Here is a 27,670-nt window from a genome sequence, read left to right as displayed (position 1 = left end):
TTAGCTCAAAAGTGTACCACATGAAAATCGCACAGCAATGTACCGTACATCTTCAGGTATTACAAAAACACTCTGACAGACATTTCTAGTGGTGGGGTACCCCTGACAGAGCTATGTAATTGCCAGACATTTGTAGTGATGGCGTATCCCTGACAAAAGTTATCTAATTTCCAGACCAAAGCTAGGCTATATTAGCTCAAATCTGTGCCACCTAAAACAGCTTTGGAGCTGTTCAGTACCATCACATGAATCCTGAATGACCACTGCCAGACAGTTTGTGCGGTGGGTTGCCCCTAACAGACATGCCATAGCTTCAAACAACCAGTATGGTGATAACAATCCGTGCACACATCTTGTCAAACTTTCAAAGGCTAATATCTTCGCTCGCTGCCGACAACCAGTATCGTCACGCAATTTGCGATAAATATTTTGTCCATCGCTATTCAAAAATTAAAATCTTACATTTTTTGATTCATTATACTATATAATACAGGGACATAACTCTATAATTAGGGACTATTAAACCGGAAATAGGGAATCAAGTAGTACCACTCATGTTGCGAGACATGTCAATTTCGAGTAATTATATAACTATTCAATTTGAAAAAAAGAAATCCAGTGTATCCCCAACATATTGTAAATAATATATAATATATATATGTAAACGTAAATGTAAAATGAGAAATCAAAGTAAGAATTCCTGTAAAATATTATTGTTTATATTGCATGTGTCTAGTTAGTTAATCAAGTTTAATTGTTAATTTCCACGTGTGTCCGATTGAACAAACATATTAACACATGATAAAAAAACCAGACGAAATTGTTTTTTAACGAAGATTTCTAACCTATCGAAGAAATAACAATTAAAATGAGTGAAGCTTCGGAAGTCACTGCCAAGAATTGGCTTCAGACATAAGGCCTAACCAAAAGTCTACATCACATTCACAAACTGTCACAGCTACATGTAGCAGTGCTAAAAGATCTAAAAGAATAGAATCTAATCATTTGTTATGAATTAAAGTAATATCTTGCTACACCTGTTTTTTATGTTGAAACTGAAAAACTGCTAATTAATTTATAAATTTGCTAATCAAATTTGGCAAAGGACTTTTTGATCAACTGTGAAAAATTATGGACAGTTTTGTTCGCAACATAGTAATTTGAATTAAATCTATTTACAAACTATTATAGTAAGAATGGCTAGCTCTTTTTCTAAATTTTTATCTTACATAATGTATCTTTAACAAAATTAAACAGTTTTCTATTTGGGACAGCTCCTATAAATAAAACACAAAAAAAAATGAAACAGAGAAAGTAGAACCAAGAGGAGAATGAGAGGGCGAAGTTTCAGTCCTACACCGTCTGAGAGAGAGAAATGGGGTTTAACGTTCACAGGACACAAACTAGCATAGGTCATTTGGGGACTAACATACATGTATCATTCAATTTCATTTCAATTATTCGCTTGCTCATAGTCGTAGGGATCTTTAGCAGTGGGAGGTAACCTGAAAAAACCAATGGGGTTGGACAGGCGACCCTGCTTCTTGTTACATACAAGCAGGGAATAGAAACCATGTCACTTGACTCAATGATTCCACGTGCACGTGACATTAAACCACTAGAATACCCAACCCCGCAGGACACTCTCAGTTACAGGTGGTTGTGTTCAATGTTCATGCTGAAATGTGTCCACACAACGCCCCTTTAACATCAACTGAAATCCTAACAAATGTTGAGATTTACATAATGTTTGTTAACTATGGTTTTTCAAAGACAAACTGATACTGATAGACCTATAATAATAGTATATTTCTGTTTGACATAATACACCTACATAATAAAATGACAAATTATAATGTATTACAAACATTGTTCAATCTCTTTCCATTATGTATGACAGCTGGGTATTATATTTCAGAATTAAATGTACCAGGTGCATCAGTTTGAAAAGTTTCAGAGAGATAAAACTGGTTGCATAGCTAGGGTTTGCTTGAATCAGGCCTATTTCGAATCACTACAAGAAGAGAAATTTCTACTTGTGTAGGCCTAATAATGTGGCCCTGAACTTTTGATGTTATGAGTATGACACGATATGAACTGATTTGCCAAAAATTGAATAAGATTTGGGGTATTTATTTTGCTCTAATATCTTTCTACGTGCCCAATGCATTCAGTTCTGCACTGTCTGTCACGCTATGCAAAAGAGGACGTTCCGGTCACTGCCGTCCAGCTGTACTTCTAGCCTATTGCCCTAGTGCACTGCACTCGCACGGTCTCTGCACGAGCATTATTAGGATCGACGTATAATAATGATTGACCAACATACATCGGTCGAATAACGGTAAAATAGTTTTTCCGTTCACTGGCCGTATTTGCTACAGCGCTTAACAAACCAACCAATAACTATAAAAGCCTTACAGCAGCAAAAGGACATGTCACACACAGAGTATCGAAGCCAAAACCAAAACTGAATACATTGTAATAAGAAATCTGTTACCAACCGTGCATCTGTCCGCCATGATGTGTCACAGAAATTAGCATATGACGTAACATGGAGGAATAATATTCCCCTCTTGAAAACCACTATAATAACAATTTCTTGATCTATCCGTTGTCGGGTGATTTAACAGTTGTAAAGTTGATACCTAATTAACTTTAAAACAATAAAATTAAATCAAATGGAAGCCAGTTGTCAGATGATAATACCGTGGTTTACTAGTTATGCTCGATCAGGGCACTTTTATCTTAGATCTCGTGTGACGTCACATCTCACATAAACATGGCAGACCGTTATATATCCGGTGAAGCAATAATAACAACAACATCGCCTACTCAGGACTGCAGTCGATGCATCGAACGAAGAATTAATAAGTGTTTAACCTGACTGTCTGATATTTAATGCCGTATTTGAGATTTTGCAAAATCTAGGTTATATATTATATAAAAATAGATCTAATAATATGTTATTGTAAAGATTAGCCGAAAATATTAGCCTACTACAGAAGACTTAAGTACAGTTAGTTAGTAGTTACAATCTTGCACACCGTCACCTGGTTGCTGGTCACCTGTTTTACTAAATTACTGTTATTTATGTTGACTTTGTCTTGTGGCAGTTATGCAGTTGAGGTTTCCTGTACACTACAAATGTACTGCCTTCTTGGCTAATAATTCTGACCTATCTTATAAATTATATTTACCCTCTTTCAAGTACCGTAAAATAAATAATTAGTTAAATTTACTCTGTTGTTATAATAGGCCTAATATTATATTTGTATATTACTCTAGCCTGGAAATAAGACACCTGTCACTGACAATGTCAGGCGCAGATTCAGGCTTTGTCAGGCACTAAACCTTTGGTGCCTGTCATTTTGTCCGACACTCTGTCTTTTTTATTGTCCAGCACTAAGTTGAAAATGTCAGGTACTATTTTGTCAGGTACATGCAAAACCATTATTTCCAGGGCTGTATTATATTATAATTAATGTTGTGATCAAGTGTAGTTCTCTAAGTCCCACTTGGTGTTCAAGGTGTCTGCAATGATATCAATGTTACCAATTTAAATTAAGCCTAAAGTATAATCTGGAATCGATATTAGAGTATTAGTGTAAGTGCGTAGTAGGCCTACTGCTGTTCAGGCAAAATTTCCCTCATAGCACACTGTATGGCGTATGCCCGTCTTCATTAGCCCAGTCGGAGCAGAACAGTGGGATGTTAAATCCCATTTCATTCCATTTTTATTTCTTGCTGGATGTAGTGTCTCTTTGTAATTATCTCCAAGCAATAGATAATCAAGCAATGGTACTTGACAGTCAAGACCGTCTTGTATTTTTGAACTATTTTAGCAAGAACGACCATCGCTCTTAATTGTCCTGTCTTATTTATCCCAGTCGGAGCAGAACAGTAGGATGTTAAAACCATTTCATTTCATTTCGCTCTTACATAATGCATAGGGGGGTTGGATGGCCGAATGGTTAGCACGTGCACGTTGTATCATAAGGTCTGTCATTGAGTCAGCAGACGTGGTTTCGATTCCCTGGTTGTACGTGACAAGGAGTAGGGTCGCCTGTGTTTTACTCCAGGTCCTCCGGTTTCTTTCCACTGCTAAAGACCCCCACACACAAGCGAATTATTGAAATCAAATTGAACCATATGTTAGTCCTGATATGACCTAGTTTATGTGGACTTGGAACCCCATTTATCTCTTACATGATACATTATAAAAACCAAACACAATTTATATAGGAATCAATCACTGGTTTATACACATATAGCACGATGTTATGACAAGGATTCTCTTATCGTTATCAAGTACAAATCATTTGTGTATAAACCAGTGATTGTTTTCCATATAAATTGTGTTGGTTTTTTTAATGTGCTCAATTACTAAATGGCACTCAAGGATTATAGATAATATATCTTTAATGATGACATATTATTTTTATTTCAGGTTCCAGGTAGCTTATCATAAAGAAAAGACAATACCATTTCCGTCAGTATGATGTCAATCAACAGTCATCTATATCATTTGAAATTTTGGATATAACGAAAGCTCTGGCTGGGAAGTGCCATACATGTAGTATTACACTACCACTTCCGGTTTCAGAGTTATATGTATACTACTTTCAGTTTTGGTAGACACCTATAAGGAATCGTGGGAAGGCTGTACATGTGTAACAGGATGTAAACAACTAATATGAAAACGATGTCAAGTACATGTATCCTACTTCCAGTTTCTATCGACTCATGAATCATGGGAAGGCTCTACACGTGTAACAGAATGTATACAGCTAGTATGAAAATGATATCAACATTAACTATTAACTTCAGGTTATTTCCCCATTTTCTCTCGATTGACCGAACTTGATTCCTGAACATATGATCAAATCAAATATCTTTGATGAATATTGAATGAAAGACAAGATCTGTGATTCAGAATGTCAACGTTAACTATTAAAACAGAAAATTCTAGTAAAATCCTGCCTGGAGATGAATCCGGTTTACCCCTTGAGCTATGGCAAATTATTCTCTCGAGTCTATCTGCGTGGGACTTGTGTCAAGTCTGCTGTGTTTGCAAGACATGGAATTCTTTTATGAGATGTGTCGATTCCACTCGATGGAAAGAACTCTATTTATCCAGTACGGAATGGAAACATCCAAAATGGCCCCTTAATATCGAATCCGAGCCATCGTCATGGAAACTTGCGTACAAAGAACAATATTTATCCTCAAAATTCTGGCAAAATGGCATAAAGAACATGCCAATTGTCAGTTGTCTTTCAGTGCTGAAGAGAAACAGGGTTAAGAAATTGATAAATGTTGGACCAGGTCAGGAACATGAAAATCTTCGAAGTGCTTTATTGGTTGCTAATGATTACGATCGGATATGTGTTCATCCTGGTATATATGACGAGCAGTTTGAAATGTCGTCAAAAATTCCCTTTGAATTGGTCGGATGTGGTGAACTTGGTAGCGTTATTCTAGTCGTGTGTATTGAACAGATTGCTCCAACTGGCCGACTCAGTAATCTAGTTTTAAGAGCTCCATGGTTTACATCATTTATACTGAAGGTAATTCAATCACGTTTCTCAATAATCCAAAATCGGGTGGCAAGATGGCTGAATGGTTTACAAAGTTAACAAGTGCTCTTTAAATCTTAAGGTCTGTCATTGAGACAAGTCTCATTGTTTCAATTCCAAATGAGGTTTAACACCGCCCCCGCAACTGTTGCATGGCATCCATAGTGGTGGGAGGAAACCAGAAGACCTAGAGACGGGGGCCGTAACTAGCTCAGGGCAACGAGGGGGCGGGAAGTGTTCGCAGGGGTGCTGTAAATTTGATGGACAATGTATATCTATTGTTTTTATAGTCGACAATTTTTTCACAGGGCCCCCCCCCCCCCCTTAGTTATGGGTCTGCCTAGAAAAAACTCATGAGGTTTGACAGGTGACCATTTGACATTCCCACCTCCCCTATGCAACAAGATACTTGATGATAGATTGCATACTATACCTAAACAAAGAACAGTAATTCAGATATTTTTTTAAAAATCCACAAAAAACGCAAAAAAAACCCCAGATGACATAAGAGGGATTAAATGTTACAAAAACCAACAATGTAAAATGAAATCAAATGAAATGGGGTTTAATGTCCTACTTTTCTGCACCGACTGGGCTAATGAAGAAGGGAATTGCCGTTTGTTTTTAAACAATGCCCTAATATTTTAGATTACAATTGTCATTGTAATTATTTGTACAAAAAAAAAAAAACCTGAAAGAAAGAAATTAATTAAGTTGATGGTAATATCACTCTAATCTGTGGTCTAAGGGGAGACAACTCTGCATGTTTAATCTTTTAAACATTTAATTTAGGTTACACTGTGATATTATAATACAGGATATAGGGTCATCTATGAAACAAGATAATTGATTGGCTGATAATAGACTGCACACTATATACTCCTAGAAAGAACAGTAATAAGCAATACAGATATTTTACCCCCCCCCCCCCCAAAAAAAACCCCTTAACAAATGAAACGTAGAATCAGCTGTTTGTGGATGTTTTTAATTGAAAAAAAAAAAACAGTGTAAAACAATTTCTCTTTCTTTAGAAACAAGGTCCTAGTCTATTAGTTTTCTATTGGGAGCAGGACAATTGCTGGCAAGGACAATTGCTGGTAAGGACAACTGCCGGAGGGAACAACTGCGGGCAAGGACAACTGTCGGCGGTACAACTGCCAGCAAGGACAACTGCTGATGATATAATTTGTTTTTCTGTGTTTATGTACTTTTTATTAAAAATAACCAATACTTGATAATTAATTGTTTATTTAACACATTGTCTATAATAGCACTCACTGACACAAAGTTATCACAGGTGAATATTAAATGCAATGAATAGTCCAACACCTGGCGGTCGTTGAACTTTCTGTTGTATTAAAGCCTGATTACCAAATTGTCGTGGTAGTTATTTGTGCAAGAAAACTAAACTAAAAGAACTAAATTAATTAACTTTTTAGCTACAGCTGTATCCCATTCTTGTCTGTGGTCTAAGGGGAGACAACTCTCTATCTGTAATTTTTTAGAAATTTGATACTGATGAAGGTTATGGATCAGAAGCTGTTGAGTTAGTTTTTGGTTTTTGTTATAGGCTGGATTGATTAATATAGATATTTTTGAAATGAGCGACACCATTTTTTCTCCAAATATATAATATATCTAGGGGGAGATAATTTAGTGAAGAATCTCTGATTGTTTCATATTTTAAATAACTGATGGAGGTCATGGATCAAAAGCTGTTGATTTAGGTTTTTTTAGGCTGGATTGATTAATATAGATATTTTTGAAATGAGTTTCTTCTCCAAATATACAGTATTCTATATCTAAGGGGAGATAATTCAGTGAAGAATCTTTGATTAAGTGATTCATATTTCAAATAACTGTAGACTTTTCATAACAAAACATAGATATACCTACTTCTCTATTATTAAATAATGACGTTTCTTACCACATACAGGTCACGTTTTCAAGTTAATGATAAATATCCATCTAGTCAGCCTATTTATACATATTTTGGCTTACACCAAATTAATTAATAAGCAGAAGAAACCATTAAAATAATTAAAGGCAACCACATTGACAATATTAGATAACTGACCTTTAGTAGAATGATAAATGATAATCAGTACCTGGGATCTTGACAGTAACAGTGATAATACTGTAGGCTTATCTGATTATTTGAAATAATACAACTTAAGTTGTATTAGCATTGGTCATATCTCAGTTGGACTATGGAAATGGACTCATGGCTGGCATTCCAGATTTCTCCCTCAACCGTCTTCAAGTTGTACAAAATAACTGTGCTCGGCTAGTTGCCAAGTCATCTTCTAGAGACCATGTAACAGAAACTCTTAAAAGTCTTCATTGGCTGCCTGTGAAAGCCCAGATTGATGTTAAAGTGCTATCAAATGTGTATAAAGCGTTGTTTTTGGATACTGCTCCCTCCTACATGAAACAGTTATTTACATTCTACAAACAGGAAAGACCAAATCTTCGTTCGTCTACTGATACAATGTACTTACCTTATTATCTGTGTCTGATTACAAGAGACTCAGAGGAAAATTATCTTTCCCTATAAATGGTGCCCATGGCCATATGTGGAATAAGCTACCAAGAACAATTAGAGAAAGTTCAACTTTTGTTAAATTTAAATCAGAGTTAAAAACACACATGTTTAAATATTATTACAAACTGTTATGTGACATTTGTTAAATGGATAATAACACTCTTGCTGGCTTGACAGCTCCAGAAAATAAAAAATAGACTTATTCTAAGTACTAGATGTGTTAGTGTCCTACCTGTTGTGTAAATTATCCATTAAATCCTATTTTACTTGTCCAAAGGGTTCAAAAATATTTTTAAATCCAAGTCACATTTGAAAAGCTTTACGTCAGGCTTTTCAAATCATTTAGTTGAATTTTTTCAATTTTTTAAATTAGGTGTGTAAAGATGAAATTTGTATCATCAGTTAATTGGAATATTGTAAAATAGTACAATTTGTTGACCAGAATAAAGATTAGGACATACATGTATTATTCAGTTACAACAAGAGTGGTATTGAGCCTTTAAGCGCTTATAAATATCACCGGATATAATGAAGGGCTATAGAAGATGAATAATAATAATAATAATAATAATAATTCCTTATTAATCCACAGTGATGTTTTTGTATTTTCCAGGTGAGATCTGGTTTTATGCAGATTGATAATTGTATTCTAGAAGACGGTATGATCTACGCTCAAAACCCAGGTACCTGTCATGTTCGTTTTTCATCTTTTCGTCATGCGGCCGTCATTTTACAACACATGAATGCCACTGTCATTGAACATTGTGAGTTTTCGCAGAGCGACACTGCTGACATTATCGTTGAAGGACATGTGAAAGATGACAAAAACTGGACATATTCGTATCTGTGCCAGCACACTCGAAATCTGATTTTACCTCATGCCCAATCAGATGTGTTAGAGGAGAAATCAAGCGATTTAGAGACAAGCACCAATGAAAATACTCAAAGAACAAATTTAACCAATGAAAATGAAGAAGAGGAGTCACATGTTATTACTGTTGTTGAAGTACCTGACACTGTTAAAAGAAACTCTGTATCCGTGGTAACAGAGAGAATGTCGTCTGTTAGTGAATGGGTTAACAATGCGCCGTCAAATCCAGTGGGTTCCACGGCATCTTTAACAACTGCCAGTGTAGCTGAAGTTTGGAGTATAAGTGAGACATCACATGGGTCTTTGTATGATCTGGATGGTCTAGACTCTAACTCTGTCACAGATCCAGGTAACTCATTTTTTTAACTATCATGGTTCAATTTTATTTCAATAACACGCTTGTGTGTATCGTATTGGTCTTGAGCAGTGGGAGGTAAACCGGAAGACTCGGGAGAAAACCCACGAGGTTGGACAGGCGTCCCTACTCCTTGTCACGTACAACCGGGGATTCGAAACAATGCAAATTGACTCAATGACAGGCCTTATGATAGAGCGTGCATGTGCTAACCATTCGGCCATCCCCTCCCCCCCCCCAAAAAAACCAGTAGTACATTATACCCCATTTTGTTTCATTTATACTTTTTATATTTCAGAGTCTCGTCAATCGCATCATTCATCATTTAGTAGTGATGATGATTCTCCGAGTATGATCCAATCAGATAGCGAAGACGATTTATCTGACGGCTCCGTCATCATGTTACCTCATTTACGACAACATCATCTGAGACTAGCACAATCAAAAAAATCACACAAACAAAGTAACCTTTCTGTTGATAGTAGTTATTTTAAACCAATCAGATTCGATTTAACAAAAGACTCTACGGCTAAAGATATGTTAAATCAGGTCAAAGGGTGTTTAATTCATGCGTGTCGAATGTCACATAGTAAAGGTGGTGTCATGGTCAGTCTACAAGGTCAAGCTATAATATCGGAGTGTGATATAAGTAATGTTAGTTATGGTATACGCTGTATACAAAATGCTCAGGTACAGTATAATTATTTACCTCAGGGGACTTATTCTCTGAAACTTAAACTAAAATATATTTTTAGAATTCAGGGCCCTGTTTCACGAAATTTTAACTAATGATAAAATCCAAATTTTAGTAGATACTTCAATATTGATTGGCTAAGCACTAAAATCAATCTAATATTATCCAATCAAATTACTAAAATTTGGATTTTATCTTAGTTAAAATTTCGTGAAACAGGCCCGAGGCTATCGGGGCTGGATCGGTGGCCAAATGGTCTAACATGTCTGTGATTGAGTCAAGTGGTGTGGTTGCGATTCCACACTCGTATGGTTAACTTTAGGTGTGTTTAGCAGTGGGAGGGAACCGGGAAACCAGGAGAAAACCTGCGATGTTGGACAGGCGACCCTACGCCTTGTTACATACAAGCTGGAAATTGAAACCATGTCACTTGACTAAATGACAGATCTTATGATCTAAAGTGCATGTGTTAGACCCTTCAGCCACCAAACCCCTTTTTTGCCTAATGAATGAAAGGAATCACTCTGATTATTATGATATAACTCTGCTTTTTATACGCCCACATTGAAATGTGGTCGTATATTGTCGTCGCCCCTGTCTGTGCGTCTGTTTGTCTGTCCGGAGGCTAATGTTAATATCCGATTGACTTTAAATTTTTACAGTGTTTGAGACAAAGAATCCTATTGATTTTCAACGATTTCTGATAATTACTGCCAAAGTTATGGCCCTTGATCACTTTGAAAAATCTTGTGATGCTCTAGAGGCTGAAGTTATCATCCGATTGACTTCAGATTGATAATTACTTCATGAGTTGTTACTCTTAATCAGATTTTAGTGTATTATAAATGTTTCATTACCAAAAGAAGTAAAAATATGCGACAACACTTGTTGACTGCCTGGACGATTTAGCTGCTGTAGGCTTATGTTTCTTTGCCTGGCAACCTATCTTTTAGGAGAGTGACTTCCTCAAATGAAATAAAGCCGTTTTGGATCACTGCACTGTAATCCTATACATGTATGCACCTAAATGAACAGAAATATTGTCTCCAAGCAGGTAGTCCCCCCCCAGACCTAATGCCAAACTTGACATTCTCTCCACTTGGGAACCTCCGCTGCTCAAATTCCTGCACATGCCCCCTGTGAAGGAGCTTTTCTGTCAAACCAATGACTGGTTATTGATTAGATCATCCAGACTCATCAATGTTTATTTTTTCAGGTTATTATATTAAAGAATAAAATTCATCATTGTCGTACATCAGGTATATTCATGAGGCTAGCATCATCTGGACTTGTTGCTGGTAAGTTTCTTCTTTTTTACAGTTGAATTTGACATCTCTTTTTCATTAATTCACTTGTGTGAAGTGACCTTAATCAATGGGATCAATCCAGCAAACACGGAGGAAACCCACAAGGTTAGGTAGGCGACCCTCTTCTTTGTCACTCACAAGGGGTCTTTATCAGTGGGAGGAAACCAGAGGACCCAGAGAAAACCCACGAGGCTGGATAGGTGAACCTACTCCTTGTCACTAGACTCAATGACAAACCTTATGATCAAATGCCCCCCCCCCACACACACACAATTTTTGGATTAAAACCACAAACACTTGACTGAATAACAGACTTTAAGATTTGAAGTGCACAAGTTAAACAACTTGGCTAGCCCCCCCCCCCCCCAACCTCCCTCCTGCAAATGCTTTGAAGCAGGTATAGAAATGATACCTTGAAGCTGGTATAGATATTATTGTATTACAGGGAATGATATTCACTCTAATCTAGAGGCTGCTATAGGTATTATTACATTACAGGTAATGATTGATATACATTCTAGTCTAGAGGCTGATGTAGGTATTACAGGTAATGATTGATATACATTCTAGTCTAGAGGCTGATGTAGGTATTACAGGTAATGATTGATATTCCCTCCAATATAGAGGCTGATATACAATGTAGATATTATTGTATTACAGGTAATGATATTCACTCTAATCTAGAGGCTGGTATAGATATTAGAAAAAACGCTGACCCTATTATACAGGTAAGGTACATATTATACAGGTAAGGTACATATTATACAGGTAGACATTAATGGATCCCACCAAGGCTCACATTTCAACCATATTTACCTGTCTTGTCAAACTGTCATTCACGCTGACTGGAGAACTTGCATATTAGTCAAGTTGCCCATAAATAAATCAGCTAATCAAATTCAAAATACTGTTACTGACTTTTAAAGCACTCAATAATCAAGCGCCACAATAAATTCAAGATCTACTCACTCCATACGAATCTAGTAGGACCTTAACATCATGGAACACGTTATTATTAGTTATTCCTGCTGTCAAACTCCTTCAGACAAAACAATCTTTTCACATTGCAGCACCTTTTCTCTGGAATTCTCTACCATTAGACATCAAAGAATCAAAAACTCTAGACATCTTCAAATCTATTTGAGTTTGACGAAAATAAACACTTAAAGTTTCCACATAAACTTTAAAGCACATTAGGAACTTTATCGAAGTATTGTTTGCGCGATAGAAATTCTGTGATGATTGATTGATTGATTGATTGATTACTTGATGTGCCATAAAATTAAAAACTACTATGGATCACAACAGAACTCTTATTCTTCTTTAAGTGACATTTAGTAACTAGGCAGATAAATAAACTATAATTGAAAACGTTGAGAGAATACTCTTCGAAACATCGCCTAAATAAATCAGTAGCTGTTTTCCATAAGTACATGTTTATAGTTTATTTAACAGAACTCTTATTTCAGTCACATTTGCTTGCTAAAAGACCCGGTGGGTGTTGGATGGCCGAATGTATATATCTCAGCATGTATTTGATGTATATAGATGTATATATCTCAGCATGTATTTGATGTACATGTATATAGATGTATATATCTCAGTATGTATTTGATTTACATGTATATAAATGTATATATCTCAGCATGTATTTGATGTACATGTATATAGATGTATATATTTCAGCATGTATTTGATGTATATACATGTATATATTTCAGCATAATAGAATACACAATGGAAAACGATCCGGTATCGTGGTATTAGGTAGTGGGCGTGGTCAAATAGAGAAAAATGATATTTATGAAAATAAAGAGGCTGGTGTTTACGTTTTATATGGTGGAAACCCAACAATCAGGTTAGTTTTAAAATCAGGTTAGTTTTATATGGTGGAAACCCAACTATCAGGTTAGTTTTATATGGTGGAAATCCAACTATCAGGTTAGTTTTATATGGTAGAAACCCAACTATTTTTATATGGTGGGAACCCAACAATCAGGTTAGTTTTATATCAACACATATCTTAAAAGTTAATATACATACTTTTTGCAGGCCCGTCAGACAGAAATCCATATTTTTAGGGCAGGTTGTTAGCATAGTGATCTACAGTGGGGTTCCGGGGGCTTGTTTATTATACATATTATTGAACATGGTCTTGGGTGTAGGAGCTTGGGTGGCTGAATGTTTAACGCATGTGTGTTGGATCATTTGGCCTGTCAATGAGTCAAGTGCACGGTTTTCGATTCCCCGCTTGTACGTGACAAGGAGTATTGTCGCCCGTTCAACCTCAAGGGTGTTCTTCGGGTCCTCCCACTACTAAAGAGTGCACCTTAACCCCCCCCTCTCTCTCTCTCTCTCTCTCTCTCTCTCTTAAACTGTATGTCTAACTTTTATTGTGACTTATTGACTGTTTGATGTATATTTTAGTGGTAATTATATATATGATGGTCATGGTTTAATGTATATTATATATATGATGGTCATGATATAATGTATATTGTATATTTCAGTGATAATTATATATATGATGGTCATAGTTTATGTATAATGTATATTATATATATGATGGTCATGGTTTTATGTATATTGTATATTTTAGTGGTAATTATATATATGATGGTCATGCTGCTGGTATAGCTGTTAATGAAGGAGGCAAGGGAATTATAACAGGTATATAGATATATATCATATGTGACCCGTCATAGCAAAATGAGTCTTTATGATATTAACAAAAATGTTAAAATAGGCTGTCACGGGTCACATATGTTAGAAAGAGGCCCCTCAAAAGATCCATCATAATTCGAGAATGAATGGCTGCTATATTATACTATTTTGTAATGCGGTTCCAGGCCTGTCCCTAGCTGGGGGGGGGGGGGGGGCCTTAACCCCACCGCCAGCTACGGGCCTGGGTTCTAACCGTATGACATCTGTCATACACATAAAGACTGAATAAAAATGTTCACTTTATTAAATGGAAGCAGAATAAATACTTAACAAAATTCTCGAAGTATACTTAGTGTTTTCGACTAAAATTATTGATTTAGGACTTAAAATGTCAGTCAACTAACTTAGTGTCTGATCTCAAGCTTAGCTAACTGTAGACAGTTTAGTATGAAGATTTTATCCAACACTTAATGGTGGCCCTGGATTGTTTGTATCTTCTGCGGAGGATGCTGACTGTTGCAAAATTTTTAATTCATCATATCTTTGTGAATACTGAATAGAATTGAAAAACTTGTACAATATTGTAGTTAACTAGCGATTCCATATCCTTCAAATAATGATCAGTTATGAAAATTATAAGAATGTTTCAGTCTACTCATCATTCCAATGAGATGGATTTTGTCCACTGACTGGATCGATTGATAATTCTAGATAATACAATGCTTGGTAATCAGTGTATATTTGTATATTACAGATAGTACAATACGTGGTAATCAATGTATATTTGTATATTATAGATAATACAATACATGGTAACCAGTGTATATCTATATATTACAGATAATACAATACGTGGTAATCAGTGTATATATATATATATATATATTATAGATAATACAATATGCGATAATCAGTGTATATTTGTATATTCTCGATAATACAATACATGGTAACCAGTGTATATTATAGATAATACAATATGTGGTAATCGGTGTATATTTGTATATTATAGATAATACAATACATGATAATCAGTGTATATTTGTATATTATAGATACATGGTAATGAGTGTATTGTATATTATAGATTATACAATACATGGTAACCAATGTATATTTGTATATTCTAGATAATACAATACGTGGTAATCAGTGGGGTGGTATAGATATACGTCATGAAGCTAATCCTATTGTTATTGAAAATACTATTGTTAATGGTATCGGAGATGGTGTTGTTATTGGTGAGAGAGGAATCGGGTCCCTAGAAAATAACATCATATCAGGTGAGTCTTTACCATTGTATTCAACGCATTGTATAAATAAGCTTACGTTGTATTTCATATCAATTATTATAATTTCGTTGTTTACATAGGTCATTTTAGTCAGGGGGTAGGGGGAAATATTATGAAAACTCAAGGGGTACGAGTTCATAAAAGGTTAATAACCTTTAGGTTAGGTTAATAAATTAACCTAATAAGGTTAATTTAACTTTAGTGCTGTAATTGGTACTAAAGTTAAATTATGAAAGTGTTAACTATATTATGGAGTATGGTATTGATGTTTAGTGTTACACAGGTCACCATTCTATGAAATACACATATTTCTGGTTGCATTAATTAATAGCCTTTTGATTTGGTAGGGGACGTTGCCATTGAAAGAAGGTTAGTCAGCATTAACCAAATATTGTTAATTTACATTTAAATATTGTCTTGTTATATTTCATATTTTATAATTGCTTGATAATGACATAATGACTAGAGAAGCCTAGTCGAAACATAGTAATAAGCAGTAATTGTATTCCATAGAATTGTGACCTGTATATTCCAGTTCAATTACTAAATGCCATTGAAACAATGTTAATTAGTAGTTGAACTATATTCATTTCTTCGCCATTGTACACATCATTAATAGTGGAAGAAATTTTTAATTATGTTGTTAATTTGATTAACTTCTTTTTTTTGATTTATAACAGGAAATGCAGGATGTGGTGTCTGGATAATGAATGCTAATAATCCTTATATCCATGGTAACCAAATAAACAACAATGGTGATTGTGGTATAATGCTAGTAGATAAATCGGTCAGTTTTTCACACTTCTTGTTTCTCATCTTTAAAGGGGGGTTGGATGGCCGAATGGTTAGCACGCGCGCGCTGTATCATAAGTCTGTCATTGAGTCGACTGGCGTGGTTTCGAATCCCCGGTTGTACGTGACAACGGGTAGGGTCTCCTATCCAACCTCGTGGGTTTTCTCCGGGTCCTCCAGTTTCCTCCCACTGCTAAAGACCCCTACGCGCAAGCGAATTATTGAAATAAAATTAAACCATATGTTAGTCCCGTAAAACAATGGTTTGCTAGTCGGAAGGCTGTGGGTTTGCTACCGGTGTTGGCAGAGAAAGTTCATCAGTATTTTCTGGTGTGGTTCCCCCTGGTGAGGGGCATAGGACGGAGAGCCTGACAAGGACAGCTGTCTAGTTGTACGGATGGGATGTAAAATTGAGGTTTTGTGTACACATTAGTGTACACGTAAAAGATGCCTTGGCAGTTGGAATTCGATATAAGAGTAGGCCATAGTGCCACTGCCCGGGCAAAATTTCTCTCATAGCACATTGCATGGCGTATGCTCGTCTTCATTAACCCAGTCAGAGCAGAACAGTAGAATGTTAAAAAAAACCATTTCATTTCATATTGCAGATCTTTTTTTCTGGCTTCAATTGATATATAAACTATTATTCAGACATTTATTCACATGACAAGCCTATAATCAACTCTCAAGATCATCGGATGGACGAGATTTACATGGATTTGTACACGATAAAATGAAAAATTGAGGCTAAGTTGTGGTTGTCAAGTACCGTTGCTGTGATAATAAACGATTTTCGCTACATATTCAAACAGTCATAACTTCACCAACTATTGTTTCGTAGAACTATGTGGGGGCTTGGACGGTTGAATGGTTAGCGTATGCGTGTTGTATCATAAGGTCTGTCATTGAGTCAACTGGCGGGATTTCGATTCCCCGGTTGTTTGTTGTACATGACAATGACAAGGAGTAGGGTCACCTGTCAACCCCGTGGGTTTTCTCTGGGTCCTCCGGTTTCCTCCCACTGCTAAAGACCCATATGTTAGTCTCGAAATGACCTACACAAACTCTCTCTCTCTCTCTCTTTTTTAAAACTATGGTCCATGCCTAACTGACTATATTATTTGTATGTCTAGGATGTGTTACATGAAGGAACAGCATGGATGTTATATACTGGTGTTGATAGATATAATACATATAGAGATGAACAACAAATTACAACTAGTCAATCTACAATTATACAGTATAATAATATATACCATAATCAAGGTAAATACAATACAATCAAGGTCAATATAATACTGTAATCAAGGTAAATATACAATCAAGGTCAATATAATACTGTAATTAAAGTCAGTATAAGACAATCAAGGTCACTAAATACCGTAATCAAGGTAAATACATTTCAAATCAAGGTCAATATAATACAACCAGGGTCAATATAATACTGTAATCAAGGTAAATACAATACAATCAGGATCAATATAATACCGTAATCAAGGTAAATACAATATAATACTGTAATCAAGGTAAATAAAGGTCAATATAATCAAGTGCCAAACGAAACACAGACAGTGTATAGTGTAGTAGACAATGCAAATTACAAATAAAAGCCATCTGTGTCCATTATCTAAGTCAAAATTTTACATACAGACAACTGTATTGAATTTGCTTAAAATTTCATAATTGATTTATTATTGATCTTGGGAGCCACACTGTGGCACAGTGAGTAAGGCAGTGGCTAAAAACCAGCTGGTCCCAAGTTCGATCCTGTTGAATGAGAAAGTTTGTAAGGATTTCTCTGTGTGGATCCCCCATGTCAGTTATGCATAGGGCCTGGCAAATAACAGTGTCTAGTCATTGGTATGAGACAAATAATGAGGTCATGTTGTCCTGTGTACACTTGGCGTGCAAGTGAAAGAACTCTCAGCAGTTCGAAATAAGAATAAGTCATAGCACAGCTGACCAGGCCCATTTTTCCTCGTAGGACCTTGCATGACGTATGGTATACAAGTCCTCATTGGCCTAGTTTTTGCCATCCTCGGTATCCCCAGTGGTCTCATTCCATTCTACTCCAATATACTCGGTGTTCATCCATGGGGGAGACACATATTCAAATTATCTACCCTTGATGATTGTGCTATTTTTGTCAATCAATACACTTGATAGCATAACGACTTGCCACAGCCTGTTTAGATTGACATAAAAATATCTTACCCATCTAAAAGATGTTTTAGGACATCTTTTTGAGTGCATGTCACTTCTTTTACATCAAATTTCTTGCAAACTTTCTCATAATCGAGTGAACAAGTTGCCATATTGTTGTGAACGTAAACAATGAGGCTAAGGCTGGTTTTAAACTGTTTTTTGATTGGTTCATAGAATCAAGCTGCGATCAAGGGTAGATAATATGAATACGTGAATACCCCATGTATGAACCCAGGGTATAGTGGAGTAGAACGGAATGAGACCACTGGTTTGGATGGTGCAGAAAAGTAAGACATTAACAACCATTTCATTTCATGTTGCATATATGTGAAAATTGATAAAAATGATATTAGGTTGTGTGGTTAATTCTGTACGTGACAAGGAGTAGGGTCGCCTGTCCAACCTCGTGGGTTTTCTCTGGGTCCTCTGTTTTCCTCTCACTGCTAAAGGACCCCACGTGCAAGCGAATTATTGATATAAAATTGAACCATATGTCAGTCCCGAAATGACCTAATTTGTTTTGATTTTCTGTTAAACCCCATTTCTCCCTTTTTCTCTCTCTTTCTCATTTATTATTGTTATCTGTAGGTTTGTAGGATCGCCTATCCAACCTCGTGGGTTTTCTTCATGTCCTCCGGTTACCTCCCACGTGCAAGCGAATTATTGAAATAAAATTGAACCATATGTTAGTCCCAAAATGGCCTAGTTTGTGTTGAGTGGATGTTAAACCCCATCTCTCTCCCTCTCTCCCTCTGGTTTCCTCCCACTATTAGAGAGTGGTCCTTAAACCCCACCTCTCTCTCTCTCTCTCTCTCTCTCTCTTTCTCTCTCATGTATTATTGTTATTTCATGTTGATGTTTGTAGGTAAAGGAATGTCTGTACAACATGGGGAGAAGGTAGTGGTGAAATTTAACGCAATACATGCCAACCAATCAGATGGCATGTTAATAGATCAAGATTCAAAGGTCGAGGTCATCAGTAACAGTGTTACATCCAATAAGGGTAGTGGATTAGTTACATCAAATTCTGGAACAGTAAGCTTTCTTTTTATTTTTACAACATGAATGTGATGACGATTTTAGTCGAAAACACTAAGTATACTTTGAGAAATTTGTATTTGTATTTATTCTGCTTCCATTTAATAAAGATGAAAAAGTTTATTTAGTCTTTGTGTGAGTAGAGCCTTATTACAAAACAGTATACTAATTTTTGGATATGACAGTCATTTAGGACAGAGATCTATTCTCGAAGTATGAAGTAGATGGATCTCTGTGTGCAGAATGCAGGGATGTGGTGACAGTGAGTTTACGAGTAAAGGGACTTATGCTCCAATACCTACTTTCCATCCTCAATATCCCCAGTGGCATCATTCAGCACTGTTCCACTAACCCCTAGGTCCATCCATGGGGGAGACACATAGTCAGATTATCCGCCCTTGATAATTGGGATATTTTAATCGACCTGTTGAGTGGGTGAAGGGAAGTAACTCACATTTTATTGCAAGTAAGATTATTGTGGTGAAGGTAAACAATGACTCTAAGACAGGATGTAAACTGTTTTTTGATTGGTTCGTAGAATCAACCTACAATCAAGGGCAGATCATTTTGAATCTGTGAAAACCCTGTGGATGGACCCAGAGGTTAATGGAGTAGAACGGAACGACACCACTGGGGATACAGAGAATGGTCACTATCCTAAAAATTTGATATTTTGCACATCAAATTTTGCTAAAGAAAAAAAATTGTTGGAGAAATTTAGAAAAGAAAATACTGCGGATCAAATCTGAGGAGCTTTCAGAAAGTCATGGTGGGCTTTGGAAAGTCATGGTGGGTCTTTGTGGGTGGGGTACATGATTCATAAAGTCTTATGATTTTACCATCTTTTAAAAGAATTTCTTAATAGTGGAGGGTAGAGACTAAACATCAGATTTATCTCATTGTTTTTAGTGACATTCTTGTAACTAGATAGAGAGAGAGAGAGAAATTGGGTTTAACGTCCACTCAACACCAACTGGATCATTTTGGGACTAACATGGTTCAATTTTATATCAATAATTCCCTACGCAGCAGTGAGAGGAAACTGGAGGACCTGGAGAAATCAAAGTGGGGAATCAAACAACGCCACTTGACCTTCTGATCCAACCCACAACTTAACCATTCAGCAACCCTACCCAGAATGGCCCTTCTTGTAATTAGAACTCAAGTAGGGTGGACCAACAGCTAAAGCACGGCCCCCAGATTAAAAAAAATTAAAAATATAAATACCAGAACATTCTTTACTTTGAATTTGGCCTTCAACCTTTTACATAACTGATGATCCCCTCATGGGCCCCTTATTTGATATATTTTATTTTCAGGCTGAGTTGATTGGTAATGGAGTTTATGAGAACAGAGAAGGAGGCATTGTCTGCTGTAACCAGGCAACCATATCTCACAATGATGTTGTTGGCAATGAAAATCATGGTATAACTTTACATGGCAATTTATCTGTTAATGTAAGTCAGATTAGTGTTAAATTTGGTTGCTATGATTTAAGAGAGAGAGAGAGAGAGAGAGAGAGAGAGAGAGAGAGAGGGGGGGAGGGGAGAGGGGGGAGGCCACAAACAAGGCCATTTTGTGACTAACATATAGTTCAATTTCATTTAGTTATTCATTGCACCTAGGGGTCTTTAGCAGCGGGAGGAAACAGGAGTACCCGGAGAAAACCCATGAGGTTGGACAAGCAACCCTAGTCTTTGTCACATACAACCGGGGAATCGAAACCAATGACAGACCTTCTAATCAAAATGCTCATTGAATAGTCTTAATCAAGTTGGTTGTGTGGTCTTTAGGTGCAGATGCCATACAACTAGAATTTCAAAGAATTTAATCTTAGAGCACAACAAATACTTTTAAATTTATAGGTTTTTTTTTTATGTTTATTGCTACAATGGCTGACATAGTACCATTGGTCATAAAAGAAATGAAATGAAATGTGCTTGAACTTCCTAATTTTCGGACACATCAGTGTGTTCATGGGGCCTCATTTTTTTTTATCCCATCCGAACGACTATGCATTGTCACATGTCAGGCCCTCCGTCCTACACCACTGACAAGGAGTAACCATGCCACGGCTGGATAATATTTAATGTTGTTTTTTTGTTTGTAAAGGTATGTGATAATCGTGTTCAGTCTAAAGTGAAACCAGCTGTTAAAATTGATCAAGTGAAGAATGCTGTTATAGAGAATAATATTATCTATGATGAAGTAACAACTCAACTAAATAATGAACATGATACAAACAGGTAATTAATCATTCTTATAAACCTATAACGGTAAATCTCTTTGATCTTTGGGGTATATTCTATGCCTCGAATAACTTGTGGTCTAAAAGTCGGTCGGGGGTGGCTTTGGATACATGTATTTAAAAACCTGTAACAGTAAATCTCTTTGATCTATGGGGTATATTCTATGCCCGGAATAACTTGCGGTCTGAAAGTCGGGGACGGCTTTGGATATATACAGGGAAATTTGGGGTTATTCTTCTGAAAGTATTTCTTTAAACCTGTACCGGGTTATTCTTCCAGGGTAGGTTATTTTTCCATATGAAAACATGATATAAGGTTTTTCTTACGGGAATTCTGGGATATTCTCATTTTACATACATGTAAACATAGACGGTTTATAAGCAAGATAAAGTCCTCGACTTCGGTTATGCTGGGGAAGAAAGATTTCAGAAAAAACCCTCGAAAGCGATACCTCTTTTTCTCTGGTTATTTCTTCAGTATTTCTTTCCCCTCCGTAATCTCAGCTTCATGCTTTATCCTACACTCACAAACTTGTCATTTATGTGGATTGTACCATGCAAATTTACCTGTGATTTTTATTTGGATTTTAACATTATCGTCGGTTTGGACTTACTGCCATAAACATAGAATCTTAAATGAAATGGGGTTTAACGTCCTACTCTTTTGCTCCGAACTGGGCTAATGAAGACGGGCATACGCCATACAGTGTCCTATGAGGGAAAGTTTGCCCAAATTCCAACTGTCAAGGGATCTTTTATGTGCACGCCAATGTGTACACGGGACCTTGGTTTTTCGTCTCATCCGAATGACTAGACAGCTGTTCTTGTCAGACCCTCCGTCCTGCATCACTGACAAGGGGGAACCACGCCGGAAAATCTGGATGAACTTTCTCGGCCAATGCAGGGATCGAACACCCGACCTCAAGGCCAGCGAGCCAGCGTCTTACCCACTTAGCCACCGTGACCCCCTAGAATCTTAAAGAATTTAACCTTACAATAAACTCAATAAATACAGTTAAATAAATAAATAAACTAAAAAAATACAGTTAAATAAATAAATAAATAAATTGATAAATAAATTGATAAATAAATAATATGAATAACATAAATGAATAAATAAATAAATAGAATACTTGTCTTTATCATCAATTATTTGAAATTTTACCCAGAAGGAAGTAAATTAATATAAACCTACTTATCTTGTTTTTGTATCCTATTCTTTATGCATTTAAATTGTACAATATTTTTGAAAAAAAATACTGTTTAAACCAGCAATATTTGGATATTGCTAATCTGAAGTAAACAAAATTTTATAGTGTGACCCTTCATATAGATTAGGTCTAAATATTAAGGCCATCTGCAGATTTCGTCAAGGTCACAAGGTGTAAACAGGTCAAGCACTAACCCTAGCCCTATATCTTGTGACCTTGACGAAATCTGCAGGAGGCCTTAACATTTAAACCTGACCCCTTCCTATTTTGACGGGAAGCATCGATGAGCAACTATATCAGCTGAATCTGATGCTATTTTTTTTAATTTTTATTCTTTTCAGGAAAGGATTATTCTGTAAGTCTGAGTTTTTGAAGAACCCTGATGTTCGACCCCATATTGACCCTCCACCAGAGAAGAGTCAGATTCCTCCACATTATATGTCTGATATAACGCACGTGACCGTACCGTCCACAGATATCTGTCCACAGGGCAGTAATATATGCTCTATTTTATAACCCTTGGCCTGATTCGTCCTGCCCACTGGGTAGTAATATATGCTGTATTTTATAACATAACACATGTGACTGTCACGTCTACAGATATCTATCCACAAGGTAGTAATATATGCTCTGTTTTATAACATAACACATGTGACTATCATGTCTACAGAATTCTCCCGTCAAAAGTGAAAACTAGTAACTCACTTTTTTATCAAAATTGAGTTAGGACCAAATTTGTCGTTACTAGGATATGTGCTTCCTGTTGGTGTACTAGATATTCCAATCTTTTGATTTTGTAAGCAGTTACACCCATGACACAACCTAGCAACTTCATTTGCCTAGTATGCCACAGAAAAACCTAATAACTCAATAGTCAAATCAATGGATAAGCTGGGGTTTAATATTCATGCATTACGTTTTCCTTTGTTTTCTCAAAATAAGAAAAACGTGAGTTACTAGGTGTTGCCTTTTGATGGGAGAGATATCTGTCCATGCTTTATTTTGTAACCCACGCCCCGATCCGTCCTGCCCACCAGGTAGTAATATATGATCCATTTTATAAATCGCCATCCTGTTTACAGATATCTGTCCACAGTAATATATGATCTATTTTAAAAAACACCTCAATCAATGTGTGATAACATGTGCTTTATTTTTATAACACTTCAATCAATGTGTGATAACATGTGATTTATTTTTTATAACATTGTTGTTGTTTATTAAAAATTTAACGTCCAATACAGTGCCGGACTGGGTCCACCTGTCCGTGACAAGTGGGCCTAAGCTCATTAAAAAATGTGGGCCTGAGCCTATAAAGAAAAGAAAGAAAGGAGAGGGGGAGGAAAGAAAAGAAAGAAGGAAGGAGAGGACAGGACACAGGACAGAAGAATGTGACAAGGAGTAGGGTCACCTGTCCAACCTCGTGGGTTTTCTCTCTATTTATATAATAATTAAAAATATATGTTCTTTTTAGTAATATTATATCAACCACTTGGACCATACTATATGTAACCAATGTAAATTCTATATGGTATACATGTGACTTTGGTTTTTCATGAAAGCACCTCTGACCTACTCCAATGACATCAGGGATTGTTCTGGTCATGCATTGGTACTGAAAATAAAGGGGCATAACTCTTATTATTTAAGCAGTTGGTTTCAGACCACAATTAAAAATTATGTGTCAACAAAATATTCAAATTCGTACGTAATGGTGCATCTCGTTATTTTTCATATTTAATTCATTTAACCCCGGAACATACTAGTTGGTGAGCCAGGGCCTTACACACCTAGTCACTGTGGCTCTTATTCAGTGGAAGAGAAATCTACTAATATTATTTAAAGATCTCTAATAATGATTTCCTTGTCAGTGGTGCAGGACGGGGGGCCTCACAAAGACAGCTGTTTAGTCGTTTGGATGGGACATAAAACGAGGCCCCATGTACACATTGGCGTACACGTAAAACATCCCTTGTAGTTGGAATTCGATATAAGAGCAGGCCATAGTGCCGCTATCTGAGAAAAATTTCGCTCATAGGATACTGTATGGTGTATGCCCGTCTTCATTAGCCCAGTTGGAGCAGAACAGTTGGACGTTAAACCCCATTTCATTTCATTTCATTTCTGATAATGACTGTAAAAACATTATTATTATTATTATTATTATTATGACTTTTTCAAATTTATTTCCGTCCAGTTTATATGCTGATACTTTTACAACAAGAACTTTGAACTTTGTGATATTTAAATCTGTTTTATAATGGTAGGCCAGTTTTAATATGATATTTGTAAACTGTCCCTGCGATACTTTTACAACACGAACTTTGCGATATTAAAATCTGTTTTATAATGGGAGGCCAGCTTTAATATATCTGTAAATTGCCCCCTCAATGTTATCATTGATACATTTCAATATAGTTCTTGTCAGTTTGTCTATTTAAGGTCAATATATCTATATAAGGTAAATTTATCTATACATGTATAAGGTCTTGTCAGTTTGTCTATTTAAGGTCAATATATCTATATAAGGTAAATTTATCTATACATGTATAAGGTCATTATACATTATAAGGTCCATGATAAGGTCAAATTTGTATTATGATTACTTATTTGACAGATATAGCTTTTAGTAATCTGACTCCCTACAGTATTGTAATCACTTATTTGATAGATATAACTACAAGTAATCTGACTCCCTACAGTATTGTAATCACTTATTTGATAGATATAACTACAAGTAAACTGACTCCCTCCAGTATTGTAATAACTTATTTGATAGATATAACTACAAGTAATCTGACTCCCTCCAGTATTGTAATAACTTATTTGATAGATATAACTACAAGTAATCTAACTCCCTCCAGTATTGCAATAACTTATTTTATAGATATAACTTTAGAATATACATTATGCAAGAGCTAAATCTGCCTTTTTCAGGTCTTTCTTTAGGCCTGAAATGTTATCTAAATTATTAATTAGATGTTAATTAACTTATCCAGACCATAATCAACTCTCGATGCCATCTCTAGACTGCAATATTTAGTGGATTGGAAGACATTTTTTGAAAAATGAATAATCAAGACTTTGTTTTTTAGCATTCCGACTTTAGTAATGTGCCTAAAATTCAAAAGCACCAAGTGGAGTAATTTGACTAAAATTTTCAGCATATTCTATTTACGTTATCTAGTTTTTAACTATTATAGTGAGAACTACCAGCTCTTTATCTAATATGATGTATCTTTAAGTAATGTTAACTCCCTCCATTAATATGATGTAAAACTGTGATATAAGCTGTAGATGTAGTCATGTGACATTGATTATGTACCTGTATATGAATTGATGTATTTCAAAAATTAATTGGTTGATTTTTAGTAACTGGGTGAAAAATCAAAATTTGAAATTTAAAGTTTTGAATTCAAATACAAAATATTTAAATCATTGTTGAGTGTGAGTATTCTACCGGGTAGTTCCATGACTATAGTAAATGTGATATACATGTATAGTCTTGTTTTTCTACTATATATTGAATATATTATACACTTTTTTATTGTTTTATTCTATCTCATGCCAGTACGGTACTTATATAATATATTCTATCTCATGCCAGTGTACATTACTTGTATAATATATTCTATCTCATGCCTGTACTGTACTTATATAATATATTTTATCTGAAACCAGTACAGTACTTATATTCTATCTCATGCCAGTGTACATTACTTATATCTCATGCCAGTACAGTACTTATATATTATATCTCATGCTAGTACAGTACTTATATATTTTATCTCATACCAGTATAGTACTAATATATTTTATCTCATGCCAGTACAGTACTTATATATTTTATCTCATACCAGTATAGTACTTGTATTATATCTCATGCCAGTACAGTACTTATATTCTATCTCATACCAGTGTACAATACTTATATATTCTATCTCATGCCAGTACAGTACTTATATTCTATCTCATGCAAGTACAGTACTTATATTTATATAAGTAATTACATTACAGTCCAGTAGAGTATATTTATATAAGTAATTACATTACAGTCCAGTTACAGTACTTATATTGTACCAGTATTTAAGATATTTATAAACTAAAACATGATATTATTGTATGTTCTGGTTTATTATGTAATGATTGTGTTCTGTACCGTAATAAATAGACACACAACTACGCTAATAAAGTTTTATTTTATTATTACCCCGTGGGGTTTACAGCGTTCTCTTATTGTGGACAGTTCACTTGTGATTGCAACTTCCTGAAACAGACTTGCTGGAATTCACAGGGTTGTTCTAGCACATACATACGTAATATTCACCGGTTGTTAAAAATGAAGTGCGGCAGAAAGTTGATAAATATATTCCAGATTTAAACATGTTATCTAAATTATCAATTAGACATTAATTAACTTATCCAGACCATAATAAACTCTCGATGTCAAGGCTAGCCTTCGATGTTGGCTGGATTAGTAGATTCCTTTATGCCACTAACGGCCATTGATAATTAAATAAAAAAAAGTGGATAATCGAGACTATGCTGTTTATATTAAGGATTTTAGTAATGATGACCGAGACTGCAAAAATTTCACCCGCTTCTTTCTCGGCTCATAGTGGATCAATTTGACTGAAATTTTCAGCAAATTACCTTTACACTATCTAGTTTTTAACTATTATAGCGAGAACTGCCATCTCTTTATCTTACCTCCCATATCTCCCATAATGTATCTTTAACTTTAACAAAAATTTGTTGGCCTAAAACATTCGCAGGGTCATGCTGGTTCATTTGATACCTCATGTGTGGGTGTAGAGCACGGAGACAAAGAGTTATTTGCCTGGGGCCCATATTCGATTGCTTAAAACATTC

General features: G+C 35.7%; 2 protein-coding genes across 2 annotated transcripts in view; one reads left to right on the top strand and one right to left on the bottom strand.

The window, feature by feature from the left end:
• LOC126821800 (nuclear receptor coactivator 2) overlaps nucleotides 1-2,539 on the bottom strand; it is a 124,241-nt gene extending 121,702 nt beyond the window's left edge. The window contains exon 1 of the mRNA XM_050550302.1: nucleotides 2,502-2,539. The gene's annotated coding sequence lies outside the window, so the exon portion shown is untranslated. The remainder of the gene's footprint in view (nucleotides 1-2,501) is intronic.
• A 240-nt stretch (nucleotides 2,540-2,779) lies between these two features.
• Nucleotides 2,780-13,839, top strand: LOC126808520 (F-box only protein 10). The gene is made up of 8 exons (XM_056099023.1): nucleotides 2,780-2,928; nucleotides 4,448-5,567; nucleotides 8,735-9,341; nucleotides 9,646-10,037; nucleotides 11,258-11,339; nucleotides 12,009-12,076; nucleotides 13,070-13,206; nucleotides 13,776-13,839. Exons 2-8 carry the CDS (start codon nucleotides 4,935-4,937, stop codon nucleotides 13,837-13,839), a joined length of 1,983 nt encoding a protein of 660 aa, XP_055954998.1. The 5' UTR covers nucleotides 2,780-2,928; nucleotides 4,448-4,934.
• The last annotated feature ends 13,831 nt before the right edge of the window (nucleotides 13,840-27,670 follow it).

This window comes from Patella vulgata, chromosome 1 (genome assembly GCF_932274485.2).
Source record: "Patella vulgata chromosome 1, xgPatVulg1.2, whole genome shotgun sequence".
Taxonomy (NCBI): domain Eukaryota; kingdom Metazoa; phylum Mollusca; class Gastropoda; family Patellidae; genus Patella; species Patella vulgata.
This window is presented reverse-complemented; position numbering and strand designations above follow the sequence as displayed.

Bases quoted from the DNA above. Each gene is read 5' to 3' on its own strand.
- LOC126808520 (XM_056099023.1), top strand. From the start codon at position 4,935: ATGTCAACGTTAACTATTAAAACAGAAAATTCTAGTAAAATCCTGCCT. The intron at 9,342-9,645 runs GTAACTCATTTT...TTTATATTTCAG, and splicing joins TAACTCTGTCACAGATCCAG to AGTCTCGTCAATCGCATCAT. The intron at 10,038-11,257 runs GTACAGTATAAT...TTATTTTTTCAG, and splicing joins GCTGTATACAAAATGCTCAG to GTTATTATATTAAAGAATAA.